Below are 27,897 nucleotides of genomic sequence, written 5' to 3'. Positions count from 1 at the left end.
ATGTTTAAAATTCTTGAAAGCATTAGCTTTTCAAGTAAATTGAAAATATGTCCAAAGAGTCTATTTACATATAATTCATTATTGCAATAATTATAGATGTTATATATTCGTTAGAAAACATACCCAATGATCTCTGCTTTCCCTTAGCTTAGTTTAAGCTACCAGCATCCACTAAACTGAAAAGACTGTAACAGAAGGGCAAGGTGTCTGCATGTTTACCATTTGCATATAGCAGTCGCTCAAGTAAACAATCTGTTGAATGAATATGTTTTCCTGAGCTCTTCAAATAGGAGGAAAAAAAAAAGAAAAGTTGTGGGGGGAAAATATGAAGTCTGTGACTTAATGAGATTTTGTAAAAGGATGGAAGAACTTACTTCAAAGACTATACATTCAATAAGTGGAGCATATTGAAGTATACACCTTAAATTAGCAATAGTGGACAATAGCAATAATTAATTTCATTCCACTACCTCTAACTTGCCTGTAACTTTTCTGAATTTCTCTCTTAAAGTTTTAACTAGATGTCTCAAAATTATGAAAAATTAATATGCACAGTAAAACAATTTTCTTTCTGTATCTGACCTAGCACCACATACCTATTTAATGTGTTTTCATTTTGAAACTCAAAGATACAACGCAGAGTAATTAGAAATTACTCTGAAATTCTCAAACTTGCAGAAGGAGCTAACAGAATCAAATATTTGCATATAACAATTTTGCTTCCCTAGAACACTAGAATTTTGCATAAGGGGAATTCATGACTGGAGAGACAGTTCTTTGTATTGAAAATAATAAAATCATTATTCAAACTTTCTGTGCTTCAAAGTTTTCATTAATTCAGACTGACCTACTCATTAATGTAAAATGCCAGAGTTTTCTCATATCATATATGAAAATAAGTATATTATAGTGGTTGGGTATATGAGTATATGAATCTATCTATTAAATTAAAAGAGAGAAGTAGAAGTATCTGATGCCTACTACCACCAACAGTTAATTACCTAAAACTCTGATTCAGAGTCCCCCAAGTATTTCACAAATCCTTAAAATGACTTTTGCAGGCAGTTTTTCAACAGCCTTATTTGAGATTGTCTTCATAAGACATACAAGCAGAACTGGCTACACAAAATGCATAAGTAAAGGGAGCTAATGGCCTTGCTTAATTAAAATGTAAAACTTCAACGTCTTAAATTCCATTTGTGTAATTTTAAAGGAGGCTTCAGTAAGTCACTCTTCTGACAAGAGCATTCAGGTTGCAGAGAAGGCTACAAAGGCGTTAATGACATTTACCCCCCCTAATAAGAGCTGTTCACACTTCATGGCTTTTCCTTGTTATTGCTCAGGACAGACACTAGCACCTCATTGAAAGATCAGTGCTGCAAGGGAAAAAGGCCCCCTGAGACGTCTCAGACTTGAGGAAAAGCACTAAATCAGGTGATGCTACAAAGATGACATGTTTGATTCTCAAGGGTTCTCACTCACCCTATGGCCATGGATTTGAAGCAGTTAACACACAGCCAATCAAAACCCTCCCCCACTCCCAGCAGACAGGGCCATCTTCTTGTGCAGCAGACAGAGTGAAGGCTAGCGAGAAGAGAAATAAACTTCCTTCAGGTGCCCTAGGTCTGGCAGGATCCAAATGTCTTGTACTGCTCTCAGTTAATCTCCATCGATGTGTGGCTGAATGAGTAACACACTGACCTTTTCACCTAAGAGACCACAATTTGAATCCAACAGAAAGTCACCAGAGAATCAATGGACAGAGACACTCATATTTTAAAGCAATAAAGCACTGCAAGAAGGAAGGGAAAGGGGGGAAAAAGTTTTCTTTTTTTTTTAACCATGGTTTTGGCCACAGATTCAACCCAGTTTCCCTGGCTCAGCTATTATGAACTGGAACCCTGATTCAGATTTGAAAAGCTCCCAGCACTGCCTCTATGGATCTCAGAATCTGGCACAAGCCCATGGCTACTGCAAGACAGACATTCCCTCACATGTCAATACGTGGAAAAGCAGTCCCTGCGGGTGATGGAATGATGGCTGACTCAATGGAATATACTCAGCATGAACTCTAATTCTGGCAGGGATGACAGCACACAGAGACAAGTAGCTCTTAATTACTCTTTCAAGGGGAATTTAAGTGTATTTTGTTGTTGTTAATTTGCAATTTCTAAACATGTGTGCACACTTAAAAAGAGGCAAATGAATGAAGCAATTTAAGGTGCTTCCTCATTACCTAATTTCATGTCTTACCAACACAACATAAAATAAACAGAGTTAATATTAACAGGTACTCAAGAGACAAAACCTATGGGACACTGTATTGTTTAAATGTCAATTTCTCTGAAGCCTGGCCTATCATGACCATAAGCCAATATTGTCAGTGATCTGTGTTCCAAACATTCTGTTTACCCGACTAAAGGATCTGAAAGAAATGCCAGTTGTGCAGGGAGCCTTCCTTCAAAACTGCCTCCCAGAGAGGATGTAATATACACTAGTATCTTGGAATAACCACATTTACTATTGCTATTTTTAAAATAAAAAAGGAAAAAATCCACAGCAGGAAAGGCACATTAAAATAAAAATAGAAAATACAGTAACCACATTACTCATGCTAACTAGAAAGCTGCCTCTGACACTATTATTATGGCTTTGTTTTATTTTATTTTTTTATTTTATTTTTTGAGTTGGAGTCTCACTCTGTCGCCCAGACTAGAGGGCAGTGGCTGCCCCCGGCCACCGCAGCCTCGATCTGCTGGGCTCCAGTGATCCTTCCGCCTCAGCCTTCTAAGTAGCTGGAACTACAGGCGCGCGCTACCATGCCCAGCTAATTTTTGGCTTATTGTAGAGATGAGGTCTCGCCAACTTGCCCTGGTGGGTCTCGAACCCGTGGGCTCAGGCACTCCACTACTCACCTCAGCCTCCCAAAGTGAGGGATTACAGGCTGAGCCACCGAGCTCCAACTCAAAAAATAAAAAATAAAAAATAAGAATAAAAAGAGAAAATTACACGAGAACAAGGAAACAGGTTAAGGCATTTCTTTACCAAGAAAACACCTCTGATTCTCCAAGGCTCTGAAAAATGCTTTTCTAGGGGACGGGAGGTAAGAAATACACAGTGCACTGAAGATGGATTCTGGACAGAAAATGCCTGTCAGTCAATATCTCATCTTATTTTGGGACCTTAGGCATTATAATCTATTGTAGCCATGCAAGTCCCCTGTCTCAAGTCTACCCTGAGTGAGAGAGAGAAAGGGAGAGAGGGGAAGCTTTGGGGGGAGAGGGAAAGGAAGAGAGAGGGAGAGATGAAACGACAACTCATTCACTTGCCACCAACAAACAAAAATATCTCCTAGAGAGCAAGAGGACCACAATCGGAGGTTCTGAAAACAGCTGTTCATGAAGTCACTAGCCAGTTATCTACCTTCAGCTACCTTTTTTAAGTCTCTGAGGGCTATAAGCAACCCATGCTGGGTCTGTGAACCATCAGAATCATTAGTCACTTCCACCGTAGAAAGGAATGATAACCTGTAAACATCAGAGGAACCGAGAAGAGTTTCTGATCAACAGGCCCAGGCCTGGCCTATCCACACTCACCAACATCACAGCTCAAAGCTGCTCACCTCACTGGAATTCAACTCCCCTCCATAAACTTGTTCACACCTCATTCCAGTGTAGCATTCTTCCTGTATGGAAAAATGCTTGCTCCATCCTTTCTACTAACAATATCTCTCTTCTTCCTTAACAATCTCTCCTCTGTCAACAGATCCTCCTGGAGTAATTCAATTTGGCAGTGGTCACTTTTATTCTGCTAGCAAACGTATCGGCCTGCATTTTATTTTCCAGTTGCTGTCGGCACTGCATATACGGCTATTGTGCATGAATCAAATAAATAAACATATCTTTATTTATGTGTGCTCTATCTGTATGGATTTAGCGAAAGCTTCCAGAAACCCACACAGATTATTATCTCATTTTCTACTTTCCACAGTCCTTCACGATTTTCCCACGATTCTTTGTTACAGATTTCAGTCCCTGTGCAAGACCCTCTCAAGTTCTACCTGGTCCTTCTGTCAATCTGAGGGAAATACCAGCAAAGGAAACAGTTGCTCAAATAAATGGGCCACTGAAAGACTAATAAAGTTTCTGTTGCTCTAGAAATGTAAGGATTGCACGGAGGGGACTGGAGATCACTCTACTTAAGAAATTAAATTTACGAAGCTTCACTGTGAATTTAACGTATCACTTCCCTTCATCCTGAAAAACTTCATTTAGAAAGTACCAACAGAAAAATGGGGCTCATGGATATTTTGTACTTCCTGCATGGCTAGAGCGCTAATTGGTGGTAGGATTGAGGTTTAAGCCCAAAGCTTAGGAGCTTTCCATTTTAAATTCAACAAGGAGCACATAAGAGTGCTGCTCTGGAGATTGTATGGCTTAATCAGTGCCATCACAGAGAATAACCATTTCAAGTAAATCTGAACCAATTCTTATCTAATGGTGACTGGCCAGTGAGCTGTGGACTCACTTCTGCTCCTCCTGGGGAATGCAAAAGCCCCTAGCCATGTCCCACAAATTCTATTCCAGCAGTCACTGAATTCCATCCTGGAATCTAGTAGCTTATATACTTCCATTTTGCAAGAGAAAAAGGAGGAATATTTTTATTTTAACTCTGAGCACAAAACATCAAACTATGTCCTTGGATCTAAGGTGTTTATTTTCATTGCTGTTCAAATAGTTAGAGCTTTGGCAAGGGTTTCAAAATCTCTGTATTCCACTTCCAGCTTTGACTCTGCCTGAGGCCTTCAGCCACGATAACTTTAAAACCAGGGATAATAGTCTCTGAAACTATCTCTCTAATAGGGAGGTTAGGAGGATTGCCAGGATAGTGTTTGTAGAGTGGTCCAAGCACTCTGGAAAACAGACGCTATAAATACAAAGCACTGCCCTAAACCATCTATCTTCTGTATATCCCTGCCAAAGACAGGGGTATCTTGACCAATCACATATGTGATTCGTGTCTCCTAAAAAGATTCGCACAGTAGTGACATGATATAAGGACACATTCCTTAGTCATGGTGGTGATAATCTAATTTTTACTTGGGGTAAAATAATTCCTCCTCTATGCCAGTGCTCCAGAGTACATTTTTTTTTTTTAGTTTAGATCAACTTCTCATTAATTGTTTTGAAAGTGGTTTTCCTGAGAGATCTGCTCTTGTGTACTCAGCATAAATTAATCAATAAAATTTGCTATTTGACGATTACCTAAATTAATTTATATCTAGATCCATCCTTCTTCCAACTCTAGAAATCTCCTGAAAATCTGTGAGGTCAGATAATACTTGTTAAAAAGGCTGCCTATTTTAAATACGTTTTATTTTATGCAATGAGGTAAAAGCCTAGATACTCTAATCATTTTAACAAATTCATCAATTACTGGTTGATTCGGTGACAGGGATTTGGAAAGGTACTGGAAGAGTTGATAAAACAGGGAAAGGTCAAGGTGATAAAAACACAGTGTTATATACAGAACAAACTGTTACTTTTAAAAATGTCACACCCAAATACACACCTTCACAATATAGTAATGGTTACTATTAATAAGAGTGCCATGGGCCAGTTACTACACTAAATACTTTATAAATATCATTTCATTTAGCCTTTCTAGGAGAGGATGGATGTTTAGATATGTTCTCTCTCTTAGGCAACAGAGCTATCAAAAAGTGAAATCAAGATTCACAACAAAGTCTGTCCAATACCAAAGCCCAGCATCTTTGCCACTATACTACTCTCTTGCCTCTTATTTATATTCAGGTATGTTTACATATACATACATATATACATGTTTGAGTGTATATGTATTCATGTCTTATGTACTGATAACTGAATAGCAACTACTTTTTTGCTTTACTGATTGGAAGGGCATTCTGTTTTAAACGGCATAGTGAAATCCAGGATTTAAAGCTACTTTAAGTAAGCAAAGTTCTAAAATAAACACCTTAGATCCAAGGACATAGTTTGATATCTTGGAGTTTGCAGTAGTCCACATCATCTTTTTCAATGTTGTATTAATAGTAGGTACTGGCTAGATACTTAGCCGGTGGCACTAAATGCCTTACATGCGAGTCATTATATCTTCATAACAAAGTTATGAGGCACCATTATGATTCCTGTTTTAGAGGTGAGGGAGCCGAGGTAAATGAAGACACGGACCTAATTTCACACATCAGTAAGAAATGAAGCCAGAATTCAAACCCATGAGTCTGCCTTCGCCGTGGAGTCTTGTAACTCTGCTGCATTCAGTTTACCTGGGTCAACAAGGTACAAATAAGGCATAATTACAGATGCTCTCCCACACCTGAGTGGGGTACAGTCCTGTGTGGATGTTCCATGAGGCAAAGATGCAGCTGGGAGTGGTCGCCCAACCTACATGCCCTAGATCCTCTCCTCAGTCACATGGCCACATTTAGACAGACGTTCTGATTGGTGACACGTGGGAAAAAGGGTCCCACTACCCTTCTGGACCTGGCCCCTGAAAAACATCCCACAGAGAATCTTCACTCTCTCTCAGGGTTACCACCTGGAAGAGCAATCGAAGACTCCAGAGAATGGCAGACTCATAAAATGGCAGTGGTCTTAAAACACCTCTTGTCAAATCATCTCTGGAGGAAAGCATTCACCACCCTTACAGGCTTGCAGAGAAAAAAGAAACAAGCTCCTATTGCATTAGGCCACTAGTATTTCATGGTTTACTTACTAAAACAACTAGCATTTATCTTACTGATACTGACTAATGACTAAAAAATATATTTTTTTAATGAATTAAAAGTTTAATTCTGAACCATTTTTATAAAGAATTTTTGTTGTTGTTGTTGGAGTCTCACTCTGTCGCCCAGGCTGGAGTGCAGTGGCATGCTGCTCATGGCCACCACAGTCTCGACCTGCTGGGCTCAGGCCATCCTTCCTCCTCAACCTTCCAAGTAGCTGGAACTACAGGCATGTACCACCACACCCAGTTAATTTTTTGATTTATTGTAGAGACAAGGTCTCACCATGTGGCCCGGGCTGATCGCAAACCCGCAGGCTCAGGCAACCCTCTCATGCCTCTGACTCTCAAAGGGCTGGGATTACAGGTATGAGCCACCGCATCCAGCCCTAAAATATTGTTTCCTAAACATCTGACACCTGTAGAGAAACTGCAATTTCCCTGCTATAGATGGTCAGTTAACTTTTTACATAGATATCAGGGAAAAGTACCAATTTATTGAGTAGGAGTTCACAAAATGCTTTTCATCTACATTATTTCATCTTTCTAGCCATTCAAAGGCAAGGGAAGTATACAAGGAGTTGTCTTAATTTTGTAATGATGAAGAAACTATGACAGAGAATGGCAAAATTCCATGCTTACATAGATAGTATCAGAAGTGGGACTTTAGCTGTCTTCTGACCCAATATGCAGTGCTCTTTTACCATCCAATTTGATACTCCTTTATAAACCCAGAAAAGAGCTGCTTCATCTCTCTCCCACCTCCTGCACATGATATAGCTGAAATCTTATTAACCAGGTACAAAACCTTGTTTTTCACTCTCCTACAAAAGGTTAACAAAAGGTTACTAAAGGTACAAAAAGTCAAAGACCAGAATTTACAATAAAGCATTAATGATAAATATAAGATCTGGTGAACAAGTTTTAGAGAGAGAGAATGGGGTAAAGATAACCTAAACCAAAGCAGAATATCAGGAAGCAGCCAAGAAAAGGAACACAAAAGAGGAACCTGTTTCACCTAATTTTGCCTAAGGGCAGACATATGTGACATGCCACTGAATACAAGAGATCTTAAGCTGGTCTGTCAGTTCCAGACTCTCAGGTCTTCTCTCTTCCCCAAACCATGCCATTCTGAATCTACAAGCTCTTTCAGTTTATGTTCTGGAAAGACAGCATCGTTGTCTTAAAACAAAACAAAACACACAAAAACAAGCATCCAAATACTGCCCATAAAGTCAGAGACCTGAATTTAAGGCAGATTTCAAAATTTTCTCCTTCCAATATTTAGTGCGCCCTATTATGTATCAGGCTGAATGCTGGGTGCTGGGAAGTGGGTTTCAGTGGTGAACAAGAGATATGTGGTTTTTATCTTCAAGAGGCATGCAGTGCACCAACTGTGCCAGTTAACAGCTTCTGAGAAAGTCACTTAACCTCTTGGAGCCTCAACTATACCAAATGTTAATTCATTGGCAAAAGGATGGTGTAAGAAGATTCAAAGAGCTACATTATGTGAACTTGCTCTACAAAGGCCCGTTTAAATTCAAAAGTGTTGACTTAATATTGCTGTTTTCTATTACACAGATACCACAAAATACTTATTCTACACAGACCACTTGCTAGAAGACACTTCTTATTGTCCTCAACCCCAGCAGCTGCTACTGGATCAGTCCCTAGGAAGCCAGAAGAAAAACTAAGGATCCTTTGACCAATTACATTTATTGGATATTCCGTAAATTCCACGGTGAAACAACAATCTACTCCAAGGTAAGCAAGAATCCTTACCCATTCATTTAACCAACATTTTTTGAGTGTCCCGCATCTGTGGCATTCTCTAGCGAGGAAGCCAGAAAAATCATTTTAACAGCTGACTCAACTGGTGGATTTTAAATTGCATCAGGAGTTGGAAGGAAACAGAGTCCTAAGATAGAACCATGCTAGGAAAGAACTGGTTAAGCTAGTCCTCCGTAAGAAAGTGGGATTTTGATACCTAACAGACAAGAAATCAGTCATATCAAGAGAGGAGCTAAGGTATTCTGGGAAGAATAAACCTTACATGCAAGTGCCCCACATTGTGGAAGAGCTGACTGTGTTCCGGAACTTAATACTCCCAATGAGTTTGACAGAAAAAGGTTATGAAGTGCGTAAGAATTGGTGAAAGCTACTCACCTGCTCTCACAGGCCACTTATTCCAGAACTTCTCAGAGCTTGCATTTTGCTAACGTGTATCCGACTAACACCCCCATCAGTCTTGGAGAAATGCTCTAAAAGGGCCGACTGTTCTGCTAAGACACAGGTGACCTGAGATGTGCACCACTGCCACTCTTCTCTCAAGGCTGCTGACACCTCGGCTAAGTATCCGCAATGTCTGAACTGCTTCTCTGAATTCTGGCAAAACCCACTTGCAAACGAAGAGATCTCCACAGACCGGGGACTGGATGAGCCCAAGCAAGTCAGTTCCACACTCAAACAAAAAAGACTGTGCGAGGCCTTGATTTTTAAATGACTAACTCGACAGTGACAACCACCTATGTTTTTATTTCCTAGGTCAAAAGAGAAAGTATAAAAGGGTGGAGCACAGTTTTTATTTGTTTTCAATAAATGTATCATGAGATACAGACCTGAAATAAGAATTATCCTTTAATAGCAGAAGAACCATCCCATGCTCTCTTATATTTAAGATTTTAGCATCTAATTGCATATTCCTATTTTTGTTGCTTTTGGGGGAGGGATGCTTGAAATTTAGCTTCCTTTTTTTCGGTACTGTCTGAATAAATACTTTAATAAGAACATAGAAGACTATTGGGTTCCTTACCATTAAGATAGTACCTGATTTCTTAAACAATTATAGTCCAAGTTATGCTATGCATTTTACACCCAGCTGGCTAGCTTATGAATTACATAGATAATCACACAAGTGAAGAGGAATTTTTATTCAAAAAGCACAGGATCCTTGACAGATGTGGCAGTCTTTTAAATGAATTGGTGGCATCACTATCATCTCTCTTTTTCTCTTAAATTCTTCTTACACACTTTTTTTTTTCTTTTTTGAGTTGGAGTCTCACTCTGTTGCCCAGGCTGAAGTGCAGTGGCATGCTCATGGCCACTGCAGCCTTGACTTGCTGGGCTCAGGTGATCCTTCTGCCTCAGCCTTCCAAGTAGCTGGAACGACAGGCATGCGTTACTACGCCAGGTTTTTTTTGTGTGTTTTTTTTTAATAGAGATGAGGTCTCAGCAAGTTACCCAGGCTGGTCTTAAACCCCTGAGTTCAGGCAATCCTCTCGCCTCGGCCTCCCAAACTGCTAGGATTACAGGCTTGAGCCATCACACCTAGCTCACACTTTCAAATCGTATTTTTGAACGGCCTGTTTTCCTTTCTCCCTACATCCAAAAATTCAGATCAGATCAGACACCGGTCATTCTTCTGCATTCAAAAGCATCTCTGAAGGCACAAGTATCTGTATATACATAAGGAATACTGGTCTGGGCCCATCGAGAGTTAAATTAATATCCTGGCTTGACCAGTTCAACTTACCGTACATCTTCATCTGCCCAGTAACACAATCTATAGCCAACTGCTAACCAAGTCAATATGTGGTAAGACTAACAGCCATCCTAACTTGCCTTGATAATTATTCTCCTTTAACTGACATAATATTCAATATACTGTTGTTGAGAGCAATAATGCTAAAATTGATGCCTTGAGGGCTACAAGACAATTGAGTTTTAGCCAGATAAAATGACTTGTTCACTAATAGTGCATTATGGGGTTCCACAGCCTTTGGACGTACATTTTATAGCCTACTAGTACAAAAAATGCTATATATAATTATATTCAAAGGCATTGTGCATACCTTATCATTACTACACATAATTTTTAAAATATTGGCCAATTATCAAATAATACTGCTTTAGAGGGTTTATTTTTATAGTCTAGCTTTTTTTAAAGACCAAAATGGCATTTTTTCACTGTATAAGTGATAACAGTTTTGTGTCTTGTAACCTCTGCTTTTTTCCTAAACCAAGAACTGTTTTCACAAGAACAAGTAGATGATAAATGCTGAATGACAAAAACCATCATTTAAATGAAATCTATATTACATCAATTCTACCAATAAAACAAAACAGAAACTAAACCTAGAACTCCTCTAATGTAAAAATCGCCTATGATTTTCTCAAAACGTCAACTCTAGGCTCTGAAAGGAGACATTATATCAGAGACTTTGTCAAAATCTGTATTAAAATAAAAATTAATTGTAATTTAAGTATCATAACGAATGGCAATGTTTTTTACATGCAGTGTTTTACCCACCAAATAAGAGATTTTGGCCAATCTGTGGTTTTGCTGCATTTTCCTCTCATACCTAACTTCTCTTGCAATTTTGTATCTTTAAATACTGGATCCATACACAAAAAAGAAATATGAAGTACATTTTAAAGGAATACATTTTCTATACTTGCCTTAAAGATACACATTGAAATGCTAGGAAGAAAAGTTAACGTCTAAATAGTTATTTTAAGTAAAATGAAAAACAGGCACTGGTTAAGGCAGAACAATAGTACTATACCACAGACACAGTATCAGGCTCTGTCACTGACTGCCATCAAAATGCTACAGTGAGTTGGATGACAAATCAGCATACCCATGCGCATCTGTACTTGTTGGAACAGAAAGATACAATGCATTGGCTTCAAATATCTTAGGCAAAAAATACACGTGGTACTGAAATACAACATTGACGGCAGAAGTATAAGTATCATAGTGAAGATAATGAAGACTATCCTAGATTGGGGCAAAATACTTGTAGATTTTGAATGAAGGAAAGACAGCCAGCTAGCAGTTTCATTCAAGGAGCTTTAAGAGGGCTGTTCCTTCATGCCCATCCAAAATAGACAGGAACAACCATATTGTGCAAATAATCGCAGAAGGATGTGGCACTGTATGCATCCTGGGGCCAGGATAAGCAGGGCTTGTAAAACTAGTTCACGCTTTGTTTTTCCTGGCCCCCTTGTGCCTCTCAAGTCCCCTGACCACCTAAGGACTTATCTTCCCACCTATCCCACGGAAATGTTCCCACCCTGAGGCAGATGAGATAATGCTTGTGAACATGCTCTCTAAACTGAAATCATAATACGTAATTATGACTTATTATCACCATCATCTCATCTTCTGATGGACACATGATCTGTGTCTTCCAAGTTGAGATTCGCACTAAATTAAGAAACTACTTTATTCTGGGAACAGACAGGTTATTCCACCTCCCCTATCTTTCTCTGCTTCTACTCACCGTCTCTCCATTGCTCTGGCTAACACCTGAAGGTACCACACAGGAGAATGACAGGCATTTGTGTGATTAAAGTCAGGGAGAGATTGAGGCTCCCTACTCCCTACATTCCTGAGCTGGCAGCCAAGGCCCTGCATATAAAACAGGTGTCTAAGGCAATAAACGCAGGAGATATCGCCAGCACGGTACAGGGGTGGCACAGTCAAAACCAAATTTTTTTTTAAAGGGGTCAAGTCTCCTGGTATTACTGTTTTCGGAAATTTCAAAAACGGCTTCAGAGGCCACCTTCTCCAATTGAGATTTGAGATCTCTGCAATAGGAGGGGGTACTTCTTCATTATCCATTGCTGTCTTTTTTGAATCCTGGGGTCTCCCAAAATGGCTTTTCAACATTTACCCCTCAAGTGTGTAGAAAGACAGATGGTCATTAAACACACACACACACACACACACACACACACACACACACTTCAGAGGCAAAGTACACAATGTAAAATGACTCATGACATATTTAAAAAAAAAAAGAAAGAAAGAAAGGTGGGGGTGGGAGATGGTGGGGGTGGGAGACTTATATAAGTGAAGGTGATGGGCTGTCCAGAAAAGTTTTAAGGTTCTTACCAGATTAGAAGTGCCACTGATACAAAGGAGGGCCACAAGGATGGGAGAACAAGTGCCATAAAGGCCAAATCTATAATCATGTCTGCATGTTTCAGAATGTAGAAATATGAGGCCTATGATAGGAGGGTTTCCTGGTTACGTAACTTTACGTGGGTTACAGCTCCTCATTCGATTCGGATGAAGAAACAATAAATAGTGCAGGCACAAAGACAACCAAGAAAAACAGCCTATCTACAAACAGACTATGAGAAAAAGTCCTCACAAACTTAATTGAAGGGTAACTTCAGATTTTCACACACTCATCACCCACCTCAAAGAGCCCTCCCTTTTAATGGGGCTGCAGGAAGATTTGCTGGAGAAGCCAGACAGCCCACGTGGTAAGGAAAGAGAGTTGAATTCAAAAAGGTGCGAACAAAACAACACGAATAAACAGGCCATTTTTTCCCCCTTCAGTACACACCACTGAGGCCTGCTGGTATCTCTCCTTTCCACGTCCATGGCAAGCCTCCTGAAATGACCCCTTGAGCCAGAAAAGGGTATTTATGCGGGGTCTGCAAGGCACAGGACGGGACAGAGACTAGGCGTTCTAAGGGCTCTCACCCTCCCCCGCCTAGAACTGGCCCCAGACCCCGGCGTTCAAGTCCTCCCCCTACCTGAAGGATGTATCCTCGGACATAGTCCCGCAGAGTCCAGCCCAGGCCGTGCAGTATGTGCAACACTTCCTCTTGCTTCAGGACGCTGAAGAGACGGTCCAGCAGGATCTTTAGCCTCACGGGCACCGCTTGCGTCCCATAGAGCATCAGGCTGCTGATGTCAAACACCACGTTGGACTGCACAATCTCCACTTGGGTGGGGTGGTACAAGTGCTGTGTGCTGAGCTTATCCAAGGCTGTGGTGATCCCACCAGAGTTTGGGAGACAGGGGGTAGGGGGGCAAGGGAGTTGGGGGTGGATAGAGAAAGGGAGAGGACAGAGAAATTAGAAACATTACTGGAAGTTGTCAGGGCTCCATCCGTATAGATGAATGATAGCTACAATGTTAAAGCAAGGTTTTGCATGTAAATAGCTCTCCTCCCCCCCTGTTTTGCCTGTTTCTCTCTCTCTCTCCCTCCTTCATTCAATGTGTTTATTAACTGCAAAAGACAGCAGATACAAAACACATCCAACTTTTAGAAAGAGTCACTGAGGATGTTTTTAAATGACTGTGGCTGATGCTAAAAACCTGACTAATCGATTTGTTAAATAACTATGCCTCAACTCAAGTTACCATGGTGTCCCCTTTCCCTCCCTCAAAAAATAAAACCATTTCTAAATCATACCATAGAGGAGACTCAATCAATATCACCACTTTTTTAAATACAACTTACCCCTTATAAATAATTTTCAGATGATTTCAAGAGGGAAAGGAGTATGCTCTTTAGACTACAGGAGCAAAAGGCCTAATTTAGAGAAAATAAAGAAAGCTGGCATCTGTGTGGAGGGTTAGTAATTTAATTCAAGTCATATTAGCTAAGGGAGATGATCTGAAAACTTAGCTCTCCCAATTTCTCTCTTGCTGTTCGCCTGTTAGATAGTTTTTGTGTTCACTGGTATGTTCTCTGAATATTATTTAGGAAACAAAAAAAGAAATTCAAGTCATAATTTAGTCACCTTGTTAACAGCTCTCACAAGGGAATAGATGAAAATAGAAACAAATGATGAGATCAAAATCTGGAAATTTCTGTATATTTTAGCTAACTATATTATCTCAGTAAAGAATACTGAAGGTGACCATTCTTACAGCAAATACTTTTAATGAAGCTAAAATCTCAACAACGAGGATCTTTTTCTCCGCAAATCTAAGAAATGCTATCTCTAGCCTAGGAATAAAACCAATGTCATAAATTCCAGTCCCCGTGATTATCTGAGTCACTAGGACCCTACTGCTGATAATATAATTATATTTTGCCTCAGTTTCTCTAAAGATAACATTGTCTCATCTATGGGCCTCAAAGAGACGCTGCAAAGATTAATGAGATAATGAGTAAAAGGCGCTGTGAACTCCTTAAGAGAACACGAAAGGAATTACGATGAACTGTCAGAACTATACACTAAATATGCCCATTTAGCGATTAAACAAGATAAACATGTAAGCCTGAAAAGCAGTCATCTAACCTCGTGAGTCAGGCAAGTGTGGTATCAGCCAACATCCAGGCTCAAGTCATAACTACACCCTGAGAATACTCAAGGTTTCTGCAAATTCTGAACGACTGTGTGGCCTTTCTCAACTGCTTTTCCTAACACCTTATTTCCTAACAGTTCGGGCTACAGTCCATGTACACTCGGAGCAATTTCTATATTACCATACCAGTATTTCTGCATAATAATGGAGGAATTTAAAAGGGTGTACACACAGGTTTTTAGTATTTCAAATGTATTTGTTCAGGGCTCCTCCTCCATTCTCGTTTCCTCCTGACTTGCGGTCACTAGAGAGTTCATGTACTCTTGATAAATTGCTTTCTTACATCCACAGTGTAAAGGCCCTTATCATTTACCCGCTGGCTTCATTCAACACATTTACTCCCAGGAATACTTTGTCAAAGAGTTCGGGTTTCCTCATACTTCATTTCTTGCAGCTGATTTGTCTGATCTTTCCTATTCTAGTGGTTAAGTCAACTTTGAATAAATAGCCTTAAAAATTAATTTAACGTTTGGGAAAGATAAGGGATTCACAAGCCTAGGGATTGAAGTCTTCTCTCACTCCACAGGGCATTTAGACTGCAAAAAGGCAGGAAAGGAGTATTATTATCCCTGCTCTTCTTCAAGTACAGCTTAACTACTCAGCCTTCTCATGAGTGACTGATCTGCTCACAGAATCCAGTGACCAGATCAGGGGAAATCTGCGCCTCCTTCATTTCCCTTCACCAACTCTCCTGGACCCTATGAAATGCTTCTTTACGAAATATACTGCTATGCTCATGACAAATATGAGACTGAGAGAATTCAGCAGAGGGAAAATAAGGGGACACCGAATCCTGGCTTTTATGCATGTGCTTGGCACCTTGCACTCGCTGCATTAAGTATAGGCAGGTGAATGTACAAATGTGCTCAAGTGTTGGGTGGAAAATGGCAATCCTGCTCCCTTCCATTCATTCAAAAGGGTTGGTGACTTTAAAAGATAAAGAGGGCTGGGCGCGGTGGCTCAAGCCTGTAATCACAGCATTTTAGGAGGCCAAGGCGAGAGGATAGCCTGAGTCCAGGGGTTCAAGACCAGTCTGGGCAACTTGGTAAGACCTCGTCTCTACAATAAATCAAAAAATTAGCAGGGCATGGTAGAGCATGCCTGTAGTTCTGGCTACTTGGAAGGCCGAGACGGAAGGATCGCCTGGGCCCAGCAGGTCAACGCTGGGGTGGCTGTGAGTGTGCCACTGCACTTCAGCCTGGGTAATGGAGTGAGACTCTGACTCAAAAAAATAAAAAAATAAAAGATAAAGAGGACTAAACCATTGTGGGTATGGAAAAAAAGAGAGAAGTTGTTCAGAGAATTGAAAGACGAAAGAGGTAAGGCAAAAATATTTCCCTTGATATTCTTTTGAGAACAAGAGGGATTGAGAAATATAAGAGCACTACCTGATACTTCTTCTTAAGTATACCACATGCCAAGAAATAGAAATACTGGAATGAAGAGTATCCTAAACAATTTCTTGCCTTGTAAAAATTTACAACAATATTAACACAGAAAAATAACATTCAAGAGGATAGTAACGAAAGTAATCATTTAAGCACCAACTATATATATCAGGCAACGTTCCGGGGACTCATTATTATCTCATTTAATCCTTTAATGGGGAAAAAACATACATGCATAGTATTATGACCACATATTCTGAGATCGTAGGCTCAAGGAGGTTAAAATAACTGGCCTAAGGCCACTTAGCAACTTCACCCAAGAAAACTGTGCTACATCATCTATTGAATAGTCGATAAGAAACCTGAAAGTCTTCATCATGTTGGAAGTCCCCAACTCCCAGCAAGCTGGGCTTCTTTTTAAAATTGTTTAAAAATTTCTATTTATTTATTTATTTGAGTCGGAGTCTCACTCTGTCATCCAGACTGGAGTACAGTGGCCGTTCCCGGCCACCACAGCCTCGACCTGCTGGGCTCCGGCGATCCTTCCGCCTCAGCCTTCCAAGGAGTTGGAACTACAGGCGCGTGCTACCACGCCCGGCTGATTTTTGATTTACTGTAGAGATGAGGTCTCGCCAAGTTGCCCGGGTGGGTCTCAAACCCGCGGGCTCAGGCAACCCACTCACCTCAGCCTCCCAAAGGCGCGGGATGACAGGCTGAGCGACCGAGCCCGGCTAAGCTGGGCTTCTTGCCTATGGCTCTGCTGAAGCAAGCATTTCCAAGGTCACCAACACCTGCCTTTCTGTGAAAGCCAACAGCTTTTTTCCTTCATTATTCTCCACGATCCCTTCATAGCAGCTGACCTTATCGATCACCACTCCTCTTAAGGTGTTCTCCTCCTTCATCTGTGCACACGCTCATTTATTCGCCAGCACACATGAACTTATCACTGAGGTAGGTACTGTATGCAGATGCACGAGTAATTTATGTTGTGGCCTCCACCTTTAAAGGTAGACAGGTGCAGGCAAAATAAATGCTATAAAAAAGATCTGGTAAAGTTCCAGGGGACACAGAAGAGAGGGCAACTCTGCCGGGAAGGCGTAGTTGTAAGATAACTAGGAAGTCAGCAGGCAAGAAAAGAGGAGCGTGACGTGGGTAAATGGAACTGGGGTGGAGGTTCTCGATCCTTATGTGGTTCAGAATCACCTGGAGGGCCTCCCCTAGAGTCTGACGCAGTGGGTCTGGGTCTGGGATGGGGACCAAGAACCTGCATTCCTAATAAGTCTCCAAAAGATGCTGATGCTGCTGGCCAGGGACCATGCCTGGGAACCACTGACTTAATTAGAGTGTGTAAGAGAACTGCTACCCAAAGAATGTGTAACACTTGAGGCAAAAAGTTGGCAACGAATCCAAGAAGGTCAGATGCACAGAGTGTAAGAAGCTTTCATTCTAAAGGCAAAAACCTGTGGAAAGTAAGTAACTTTTTTTCTTGTTCATAGGACATCGGAAATACTACACATTTTAAAGATGAAAATGATTTGTCATTTTAGGTATAAAATTCTGACAAGAGTACAGAAGTTTAACTAAAGCAAAAGTTGTCAGCTGGGAGACATGACCCATGTCTGAGCAGAAACAACGGCTGAAAAGGTGTAGGACAACCTTAGCCACAGAGCCATAACTCCCTCAAAGTGGAAAAGTCCAGAAGGAGAAGGGACATGCTAAGTTTGAAAAATTGCAACAGGTGACTCTGACGCATATGCCCCCAACTCACATGAACAATGAAAATCCCAGAGGGCAGGGATGGCTTAGAGCCCAGTGAGAATAGGAAATTTTGCATTACTGTACTGGGAGATACTTTAATACAGTGAACTTCTAATTATGATATGCCTAAACCCAGAGTATGCAAAGGTCTCCCACGGGTATGCAGGTACAGGGACTCGATTTCCAGATCCTGCAATTCCATATTTACTCTTAAACTGATTTACCTGAGACAGGCTTATAGGCACATGATTATCCATTCCCATTTCTCTTTTGAAAAGTGTACCCTTCCTTCTTTACACAAATAAAGGCATACTCTGGCTTACTGTATGTGGCACACTTGCCCAGGGTGTAAAACTCTCCTGTGTGCCAAAATAATTCACCATTTGAATTTGATTATTAGAATGATTAACAAAGGCTCTTCTTTACTTAAGTATACACACAGATGAGCAAAGTGTAGCTAGAACTTAACACAGGATTTGGGTCTAGGCTGGAATGTTCAGAATTCAGACATAATGCAAAATGGGCAACGGTAATGAACTCACCTCTAACATTCCTATCTATTTTAATAATGTATCACTCTTTAGAAAGCATCCCGTGGGAGCAAAGCACAATGTCCAATAATGGAAATGGCCTCCTCACCCAACCCCCACGTATCCAGTGGTGAGCAACTGTTTTCAACTTTTCTAAATGCTCATTCAGCCCTAGGAGGTGTCATCACCTAGGAAGAAAAATTTCTAAGCAAATGTATAGTGATGTCCACTCCTTTAAATTCAGTTTGAATATGTTCCTGCCCAACAAAATTTGTAGAGTATACTACATAAAAGGTGTAGACAGAAATTTTACATGATTTTGTTTGGAAACTGTGGTTACAAGCTATTCAATTAAGTAATATCAAGATATTTCAGTTATTATTAATCATGTTCATCTTATACAATTTTGAAGACTTTCTACATACTATTTATAAAAATAACAAAAATAAATTATAATCCAAATGCCAAAGTACTTAATTTTTAGCAGTGTATAACTCCCTCTTTCATTAAACACATATCAGTTTGACCACGAGATTCAGCAAAATTAATAAATGTTTTTATATATTATTCTTTTCTAACTTATTCCTAAAGGGTAACACTAGATTGTGTGATACACACATGGAACCGTATTTATCAAAATAATATCATGACTTTTAACATACTCCTCACTCCATGAATAACTTAGTTAAGCTATACATTGCAGTACATCATTACTAATGAGAAATAGCATTTTCTATTATAAACTGAATAAATTAATTTTATTAGCACCACATGGTATTCTTTACTCTTTCAGTAATCTAACATACAAATGCATTTCATAACTTATTGATGTGTATTATAAGTTTTCTCTACATGCATATTAATGTATTTATTTGAATTGAGATGTGACTTCAACTATTTCTAATTAAAATTAAGTCAGATTTGCCAGCCTGGTTTGACCATAATCATTGTTTTTGCCAATTAGGCTACATGGTGAAAATTTTCATCCATTCAATCTACAGCAATAAGTCAACAGCATTTTTGTTTAAAAAAATTATATAAGTTATTTGAGTTAATAACTAATGTAGTATTTTCACTTTCTCAATCTTTTCTGTGTATACTAGAATAAACAAGATGCCTCTAAATTAAAGACTAGTACTTAAGTTTATAAATAGTCATTTGATAGGACTTGTTAATGTTATTTCCCATAAATTGAGAAAATGAATGACTATAACATATCTGGGTAATAAGAAGAGTGATTTCCATTTCTTTGTTTTTAGCAAAACTAATCCAACAATGTGTAATTTTTGGCATGTGACTTGAAATGACTTCTAAGAAGTGAATGACAATGTGATAATAAAACTCCTGGTCTCATCTATTCATGTGAACAGGTATCTCAGTCGTTTCATCTGTAAAAATAAAAAATGGGAATAGAACTGGTAGTATACTTTTTCTCTTTCTTACAGTAAGTACTATTCATGTACAGATACATGAACTAAACTAGGAAAAAATTATAGTCTCACTCATTTCGATGGCAGATACATTTCTTAACAAAAATCTGCTTTATGTTTAACAAATTAAGATAATTTATATTTATATTTCTTTGAACTTATTCATTGTGATGACTGAAATTTAAAAATAAAATTTCTATGTAAAATATACTATTTTCTTAATTTCTATTATACACATGTATGCTAAGTTGAATGACAAAAAACTATCCAGTGAACATTTAGGGTAATGTTATCTGAAGGAAGAACACTGAAAACAAAACTTAACGATAAAAAATAAATACTTAAAGCAATAATTTAGTTTCCAGTGTTTAAAAAGATGCTTGTGGTCTTCAAGATTGAAGACAGTGTCTCTAGGACCAGGCTCCAGGGGTTCAAATCGCAGCTCTGCCACCTACTTCCAGTATGACAAATGTCAAGTCAGTATATGAAAAAGGATAGCTCTTAGTTTTCAAAATTCTTTTAAGCCAGTGGCTTGAAGACCATAATCTTAATTGAAGAAGAAAGGAAAGAAAAGGAAAGCATAAGTCAAGACCAAGTAAGAAGGGGAAAAAACACTTGGGAGTGAAGACGAAGCAGTGTTATAAAATGACCGAGATTTTCTAACTTGGGGGATTTGGAGAGAAAATCAACTTAGATACAGAGGAATTACCAGGCTTCCAGATCAACTGCATCTCTAGCTGCCCTGCGATAATCTGTCTCAAGGAATCCAACTACTCCTGTACTATACAGACGATCCCTAAACTATGAATTTAGCTCTGCACAAGCTCCATACCCTCAACTCCAAACATATCCTTGACCCCTATCCTACTGCCGTGAAAGGCAGAACTAGGAACCTGGGCCATAGTGCTTGAAATCAGACTTTGTGTGTGTGTGTTATTTTCTCATAGGTGCTTAGTGAAAAGGTGTTCTCAGATCAAGAAAAAGGAAAAGTTTAAAAAAGACAATCAACCATAATCCCACCACAAGGCAATGACTGTTTCACATGTTGATGTATTTGCATCTACATTTTTCAGGGCATAATTATGTACAGTTGAGGTCATGCTGCAGATACAAGTTTTATCTTGTTGGGGTTGGCATTTCCACATTAGCAAGAACATACAGAATTATCTCTGGCTACGTCCCCTTGCTCCCCCGTGTAATTAGTCACCTATTTGCCACTTATAAACTCTTCTATTGCAATTTTTCCTAGTTCAATCCTTTCTAGGAGAACTTCTACCACTTTACAGCAGGTTTGTAGATCCTCATTACTCCGTTACTGCAATGACTACTCACTGGTTCAGTCTCTCTCTGTTCTCACTGGCCTAGTACCTCCTAAACAAAACCAAGTCAATCTTTTCAAGATACTGCCTAAAATATGTCTCTTTTCTGCTCAAAAGTTTCTAGTGGTTCCCCCAGTATCTTCACTTGCTCCCTCCCACCCACATGCAATATCTTTAACCTGGGCCAGAAGACCTTGAACAGACTAATTTACTTTTTGGCCTACTAACTGACAGAAGCCCTTTGTTCCAACCAATTGACAGACCCAGGACTTTCAAAAATTACCAGCACTTTAATATGCAGTCACTACATGGCTATTTCCTGGCCCAATGTTAAGTGTTAGAGATTTAGTGAAGAATAAAACAGACCTTATTTGGGCCCACTTGAATTAACAGGCTAGTAAGGAAAACAGACTTTAAAGAAATACACATTAGTATAAAATGTACAAACTGGGTATGACACATGAGAACATAAGTTAAATGGGGGTGACAGAGGGAAATTCTAGGCAAATTCAATTCAGCAGAGACATAACCTAGAAAAGCACAAGGCGAAGCCAGGGAGACAAGCAAGGCTCCATCTGCAAAACTACAACTTTCAGAACTTTTACTTTCAATTCTACTCCCTAAATTCCTTTCCTCTTTCTCATTAGCCACTTTGACTACCCTTTTATTCCAGCTTCAATTTATGCCCGATTTTCTTTTGCCATGAAGCGTGGAGAAGTTCCCTCACCTAGAAATAAATGGTCTCAACAGTGACGGTACTTCTTTGTGCCAGTCATTTAAGGACCAACCATGTGCTACCTGTTTACAGGAATCACTTATAGACCTACTTTATCATAAGACCTTGGTTTTAAGCAGCAACCGTATCTGAAACATAATCACTCAAGGGTGTTTAATAATCACACTGTCAAATGGATGAACACAGTTAAGTGTACATAACACAGGAAAAGGCCATTACTCTATTTGCACTGAAAGGGTAAATGTAGGATTCCATTGTGCCACAAAATTCTTAATTTACTCACATCCCTTTCTCAGCCTCCAGCTTTGCTCTTTCTACCTCTTCAGAGAAGAGTAGGGATAGGTGATTATGGCAAATTGGGGAGGGGAGGTAGGGTGGGGCTGCCACCTGGGCAGGAATTCTCACTAAATTTTGCAAAATCTATTCCCTTTCCTACCACTTCAAGCATTATTTGACAGCTTGTAATGGATTTCTAGTTAAAAACAGGATAGAAATCTAGTACTGTTAAAGAAAATGATCTCAATATTAGGGGGCACAGACTGAATCATAACGTAGACATTAAGAAAGTCATCTAAACTAGCAGCACAAATCACTAGATTTGTAATCAATGTGTTAGATTTATGGCCTCATGGCTACAGAAAAAGGTACAGTATAGGCCTTGGAAAGGGGTCAGAGAATAGTCACACAATAAGACACAATAAGAATAGCATCGACAAATAAAGAATTATTTTCTTTTGTAAAAGACCTAGAAAAAAATACAGACAAATTAACCTCTTTTTAGTATACAGAGCTTCATGCGGAAAAAGCAGAGGTTTTTACAAACATGATAAGAACACTAATTAGAATAAGAAAAAAAATTCATACAAGCTTCTTAAACTGTGAATTAGGTTACTCACAGAACCTAATTTACTTGGAGATTTCTTTAGAATGCCAGAAATTGAGGCGTAACCTAGCAGTTTTCTGGCTATAAAACAAATGAGAAATTGAGGCTTGGATATAATTTCCATAAACACTTTGATAGCATCTACAGTTTTCCAAAGGAAAGTGGTGGCTAAGCCACAGGACCCAAAAATGACACACAGGTCTGGATGAAGAAACTCATTTATGTGAAGAACAGAATTACCATAAGGACAACAGCTGGAACGCTGGTGGTTCATTAATAAATGTAATGCAAGTATAACATGTGATGCAAAATAGATAATAAGTGTTAAGTAATATATACTTTTACCTATACTGCTAACTTAAAGAAAAAAGTAATGTCTTTTACAAAATTCAGTTTTCAAATGTATAAAAGAGTGCTGGGTGAGTGAGGAATAGTTAGAGAAGAATTTACATTTATCAAATGAAATGTGAATAGCTATTTTTTATTTCCATTTTAAATAACGGGAGTTGCTCCTCAAACCTTCAAGTAAATTAAAACAAATGTAAACCTGTAATTCTACAGACTTAACTTCCCATGTTTTCTGTGAAGGTCACAGAAATAAGAACACATTCAGGTCCTTTTTTTTCTTAATGTGAGAGTATAAAAGTGCTTTTCACTGATCCTAAAAAATTGGCTCTCGGTGATAGTTTAGAGTTCTTAGTTTTCCACAACTTTTTTTGAACACAACTTTCTTTAAAAGTCAAATGCAAGTGACTTAAGTGGTTTCCATGGGAATATGCTCATTTCAGGTCCCCATGGTCAGTGGATTCCCTCTAATAGATGTGCAGGCATGGCTGTGTGAAGCTAAGAGTTATTCAATAAAACAAGAAGTATGCAAAGTGAAATGATTTTTCCAAAATCACCTACTTTGCAAAATAAAACAATTAAAAGTCTGTATGAAAAGGGTTTACAAGGAAATCTGTTATTTCACTAATTTCCAGCCCTGCTCTGGATACTTGAAATTTTTCAAATGCTAATTTGAAACAATGTTACAAGTTTTTTTTAAAAAATAGAGAAGTCTTATTTTTTTATTTTTGGAGAAAGCCAAGTGTGCCTTAACTTGCAAGGCTAATTGTTTTGAGAACTCCATGTCTCCTGCTTAAACTTCCACTAGGATTCCAAATTATAAGCATCAAGTGGTCAGCTTTTAGGAACTCTGGATCCTAGACTATTACTTTAATTTCCAATAGTTTAACATTTAACACATGTCTTTAGAGACTGTTTTTATGGAACTCTTTCCATAATTACTTTAAGAGTTCTAAAATAACGTTGCTAGTGACAAGATTAGAGTGATTTCAGGGGTCAGATTTGTATGTTTTGATTACTTACAAACAGAATATTGCTACCACTCCTACCTCCAACGTCCAGGCCATTACCTCTGAATGTATGAGGGTGGGTGGATCTTCACTCTTGCTAATATGACCAATAATTTCCAATTATTCCACACTTTATAATAAGCACACTATACCCAATATAATGATATGTCATCTCAATGTAGCTAGCCCATGAACTTCTACAGGTTTAATGGGATTTTGCGTATTTAGAATTTCATCATAAAGAGGCCCTTTGGAATCATTATAACATCAATCCTTTCCCATTATAAGACTCAGCTTTCTTACTAGGCGTGAGCATCAGGGCTCAAGGAAAAGGCTTAACCTACCCGTAGGTTGTGAGCCAGATCCTAATAAAAGCCTTAACACTTGGGGAACACATTAAGAAAGGGCAATGATGACATATTAAAAACTTTTTAGTGAATCAAGAGATCATGACGGTGGGCACCAATTGTGACTAAGAGAAAATTTTCTTACGAATTGAAGTAATATTTAGATCTGTACATTTTATTCACGACTTTTGGGGGAAAGAGCTATGCAATTGAGAGCAAGTTAAGTACAAAATAATTCCCATTCCATTTAAGTCACAACTTTCTAGCTGTAACTGTCAAGGTTGAATTAATTAGGATATTTAATACCAATGAGAGAAAAGACTTGCTTCTAGAATTTTTTAAAGAAAAGAACAAATGGCATGTAGCTAAAAGAGCTGATCACCAAGCCTGGTGATAAAAACTGTCAGCCCTTATGTGTGAAGGGTTTATTTTTTTTCTTGAACAAATAGTGTGTCGGTGTTTTTAAATTGGAAAAAACTCCATCAAGTTTGTACAAACCCTCATTACATTACTATACCTTACATACCCTATACGAATGGTCCTTGATTTTTTTTCTTACCCTTAATACATGAGGGATAATACATACATACTCTCATGGTTTATTATGAATGTGATTCTAAACTGCAGGAAGGGAAGAGAGACAGAAGTAGTTCCACTGAGCCCCACTGTCCTATGGATTTTAATTGACTCCAGTTGACACACAGCTTTCAGAGTCCGTGAACATACATACACATACCAACACCCACAATTAGTCCAGGGTAGAACTTGAGCTCCACTTGAGACTATATAGCCAATATTTCACACTGATTGGCATTTCCCCCCCGTGGCCTTATGCATAATCAAGTCTTCAAAACAGACTTTGGAAATCATTAAAGTCTGACTGAGGCACACATAAAAGTACACTGTCAACGTGTAGTTATTCAGACGCTCACTCTTCTGGCTAACAGATTAAACAGGTCCTTGGTTATACCTGTTTTCCTCCTCCTCCTTTCTGACATGGTACACTTCTGGGGGCCCTTCTTTGCTCATTTGCAGCAACTTTATACAAAGGTGGTAGTGGGAAAGAGAAAATTTAATCCGCAAATTTGACAGTAGGTCGAGGAAGGAGATTTGGTAACTGAATCTACTTGCTGAAACCAGGATTGGGAATTATTGTTATTACCGCCGCTGCTCTAGCCAATCTCCGGTTGCCCAAGCTGGCTGAAAGTTGGCTACACAAACTCGGCTTTATTCGATTTACATATCAATGAATTAAATGTATAGTATGCTGATTATGATGCATATCCCATTTTAAAACTAACTCGAAACTGACTACTATAACGAACTATGTATATCCTTTTATTACACAAACAGAAGAGAAAATGAATTATTCTATGAGAATGGTCATCCTACCCCCAAGTTATGAGCTTTAAAGACTTTTCTTGAAGCAGCATATATCTATACAAGAATTTCACTAAGGAAACACCACACAGGCGTGTATACTTATTATTTGATAAAACATATGCTTTAAACTCTATCACATGTGAAAAAATATTTCAAAATCGAGAGAGAATAGTGATATAAAAAGTCAGATCCCGGTAGGAAATACCTAAAAGAAAGAAATGAATTATACTTGGTCTTGTTTTTTGGATTTTTTTAAATGAACATCACCTTTTTGTCGCAAGTATTTTTTCCTCCCTCCCCAAGAAATTCAGCCTGAAATCTCATTCTAAATCTATAATCAATGTTTTTTCTCCCTGCTATAATCCCTTAAAACTCTGGGTTATCCCACACACTTTTGACACTGATGTGTGTTTCCTTCTGAATTGCTGGATTTGCTAAAAGCATGTATCAAGTACCAAATTGCTTTGTATTAGTAACTGGTGGGATAAAAGACCCCATATTAAGATTTTCTCATAAAAAAGGGTTAAGAAGGAAGTCTTAGGGAATAGGAAAATTCTAAACTAACAAAATCTTAAATGCACGAGCAGGAAATGTTAAGAACTAGAGCAGTATCTTGATATTTTCCACTTATACGATAAACATATGATTGAGTAGACAGGGAAACGTAAAGTTTCCATCCCATTCTCTGTTACTTGGCTGTTTTACATGTATCAACAAGGCTAAAAATCTTTTGGGATTTAGGCCACTGGCACAACAAAACTATTTTATATAATCACACATACTTAATGGAGCCCAAACTTTCAGAAAGACGGTCAAGTCTCCCGAAATAACGTGAACAGAGAAACAGAGGAAGACACTGGTTAGTGCTTCGTCTTCTACTTACTAATCTGATCATACTAATAATTTTAATTTCCAATTAGGAAAGCTCTATTAATCAGTACCAACAGGCACAATAAACACAATACAAACTGTAAATGTAGCCATTTTTCCTTTGGATATTTTACTGTACTTAAAAACCAGTAATAGAAAACACTTGCCAAATTCATTTAGTCTCTGACTGAGGCACACATATGTGATCTCCTAATTTACAGCTTGCACATACAGATGTTCACACTTAGTAAAAGGGCTTCTTAATAGCTTTTTTTAATTAAATTGTGTTGATAATAGGTGTTTTAAACATATCCAAACAACACAGCTGAACTGACAAATGCCTGTCTTCCTGCCTCGCCATGTCTCACATTGTAGTGAGATTTTATGAGAGAGAGAAGGTTCTGTGATTCAGTCGCATATATGTAGGATAAATGTTACCCCAAAAACCTCCGAATGAGATCTTTCATTAATTTTTCTCTCTATGATCTGTTTCCAAGTAGAAAATGTTAGATTGCTACTAGGTTTATGTAGCCGAAAGCAGAACCACACAGCCGTTGCTAGCTGCCTGCAGTTTTTTTCCTTTGCAAAACTTTGAACCCTATCCAGCTTTGACACACTGCCTCTTCAGTTAATAACTATCAAGTTTCCCCTTGTCTCCTGTCTACTTTTCTTTGAGGCAATTGCGCACTCAGCACCCCGAGATAATAACACACATCTATAAGATAAAAGCAATGGCATTAATGTAATTGTCTGCCTCTCTCTCTTTAGCCTAATCTTTTTTTTCCTTCAGTTTTGACTGCCTGTGTGACACCTGTTTTTGTCTCCTCTGATCCTACGACAGGTTTTCCGCTGACAAGGTTTTTGCCTGACAGAGATTCTGCAGACAAGAACATAATAAAATATGAAGAACTGCTTGTCAGAGTTTCTGCCAATGCTCACATGAAATAAAGGAAAAAAAATGACTTTTTTTTTAAAGGGGCCCAATGATGGTCGCTTTTGGCATGTGGGGGGCGG

At 38.8% G+C, this 27,897-nt stretch overlaps 1 protein-coding gene across 2 annotated transcripts in view; it reads right to left on the bottom strand.

Moving 5' to 3' along the window:
- Positions 1-27,897, bottom strand: part of BNC2 (basonuclin 2) — a 304,979-nt gene that overhangs the window by 111,688 nt on the left and 165,394 nt on the right. For both annotated transcript variants that reach the window (XM_021717066.1, XM_021717063.1), the window contains one exon: positions 13,318-13,553. In XM_021717066.1, coding sequence (XP_021572741.1) covers positions 13,318-13,464 — 147 coding nt within the window. In that variant the 5' untranslated portion in view covers positions 13,465-13,553. The remainder of the gene's footprint in view (positions 1-13,317; positions 13,554-27,897) is intronic.

Source organism: Carlito syrichta, unplaced genomic scaffold (assembly GCF_000164805.1).
Source record: "Carlito syrichta isolate Samal-C Ts95f unplaced genomic scaffold, Tarsius_syrichta-2.0.1 Scaffold107889, whole genome shotgun sequence".
NCBI classification, from domain to species: domain Eukaryota; kingdom Metazoa; phylum Chordata; class Mammalia; order Primates; family Tarsiidae; genus Carlito; species Carlito syrichta.
Note: the sequence above shows the minus strand (reverse complement) of the source record. Positions and strands in the feature narration are given on the sequence as shown.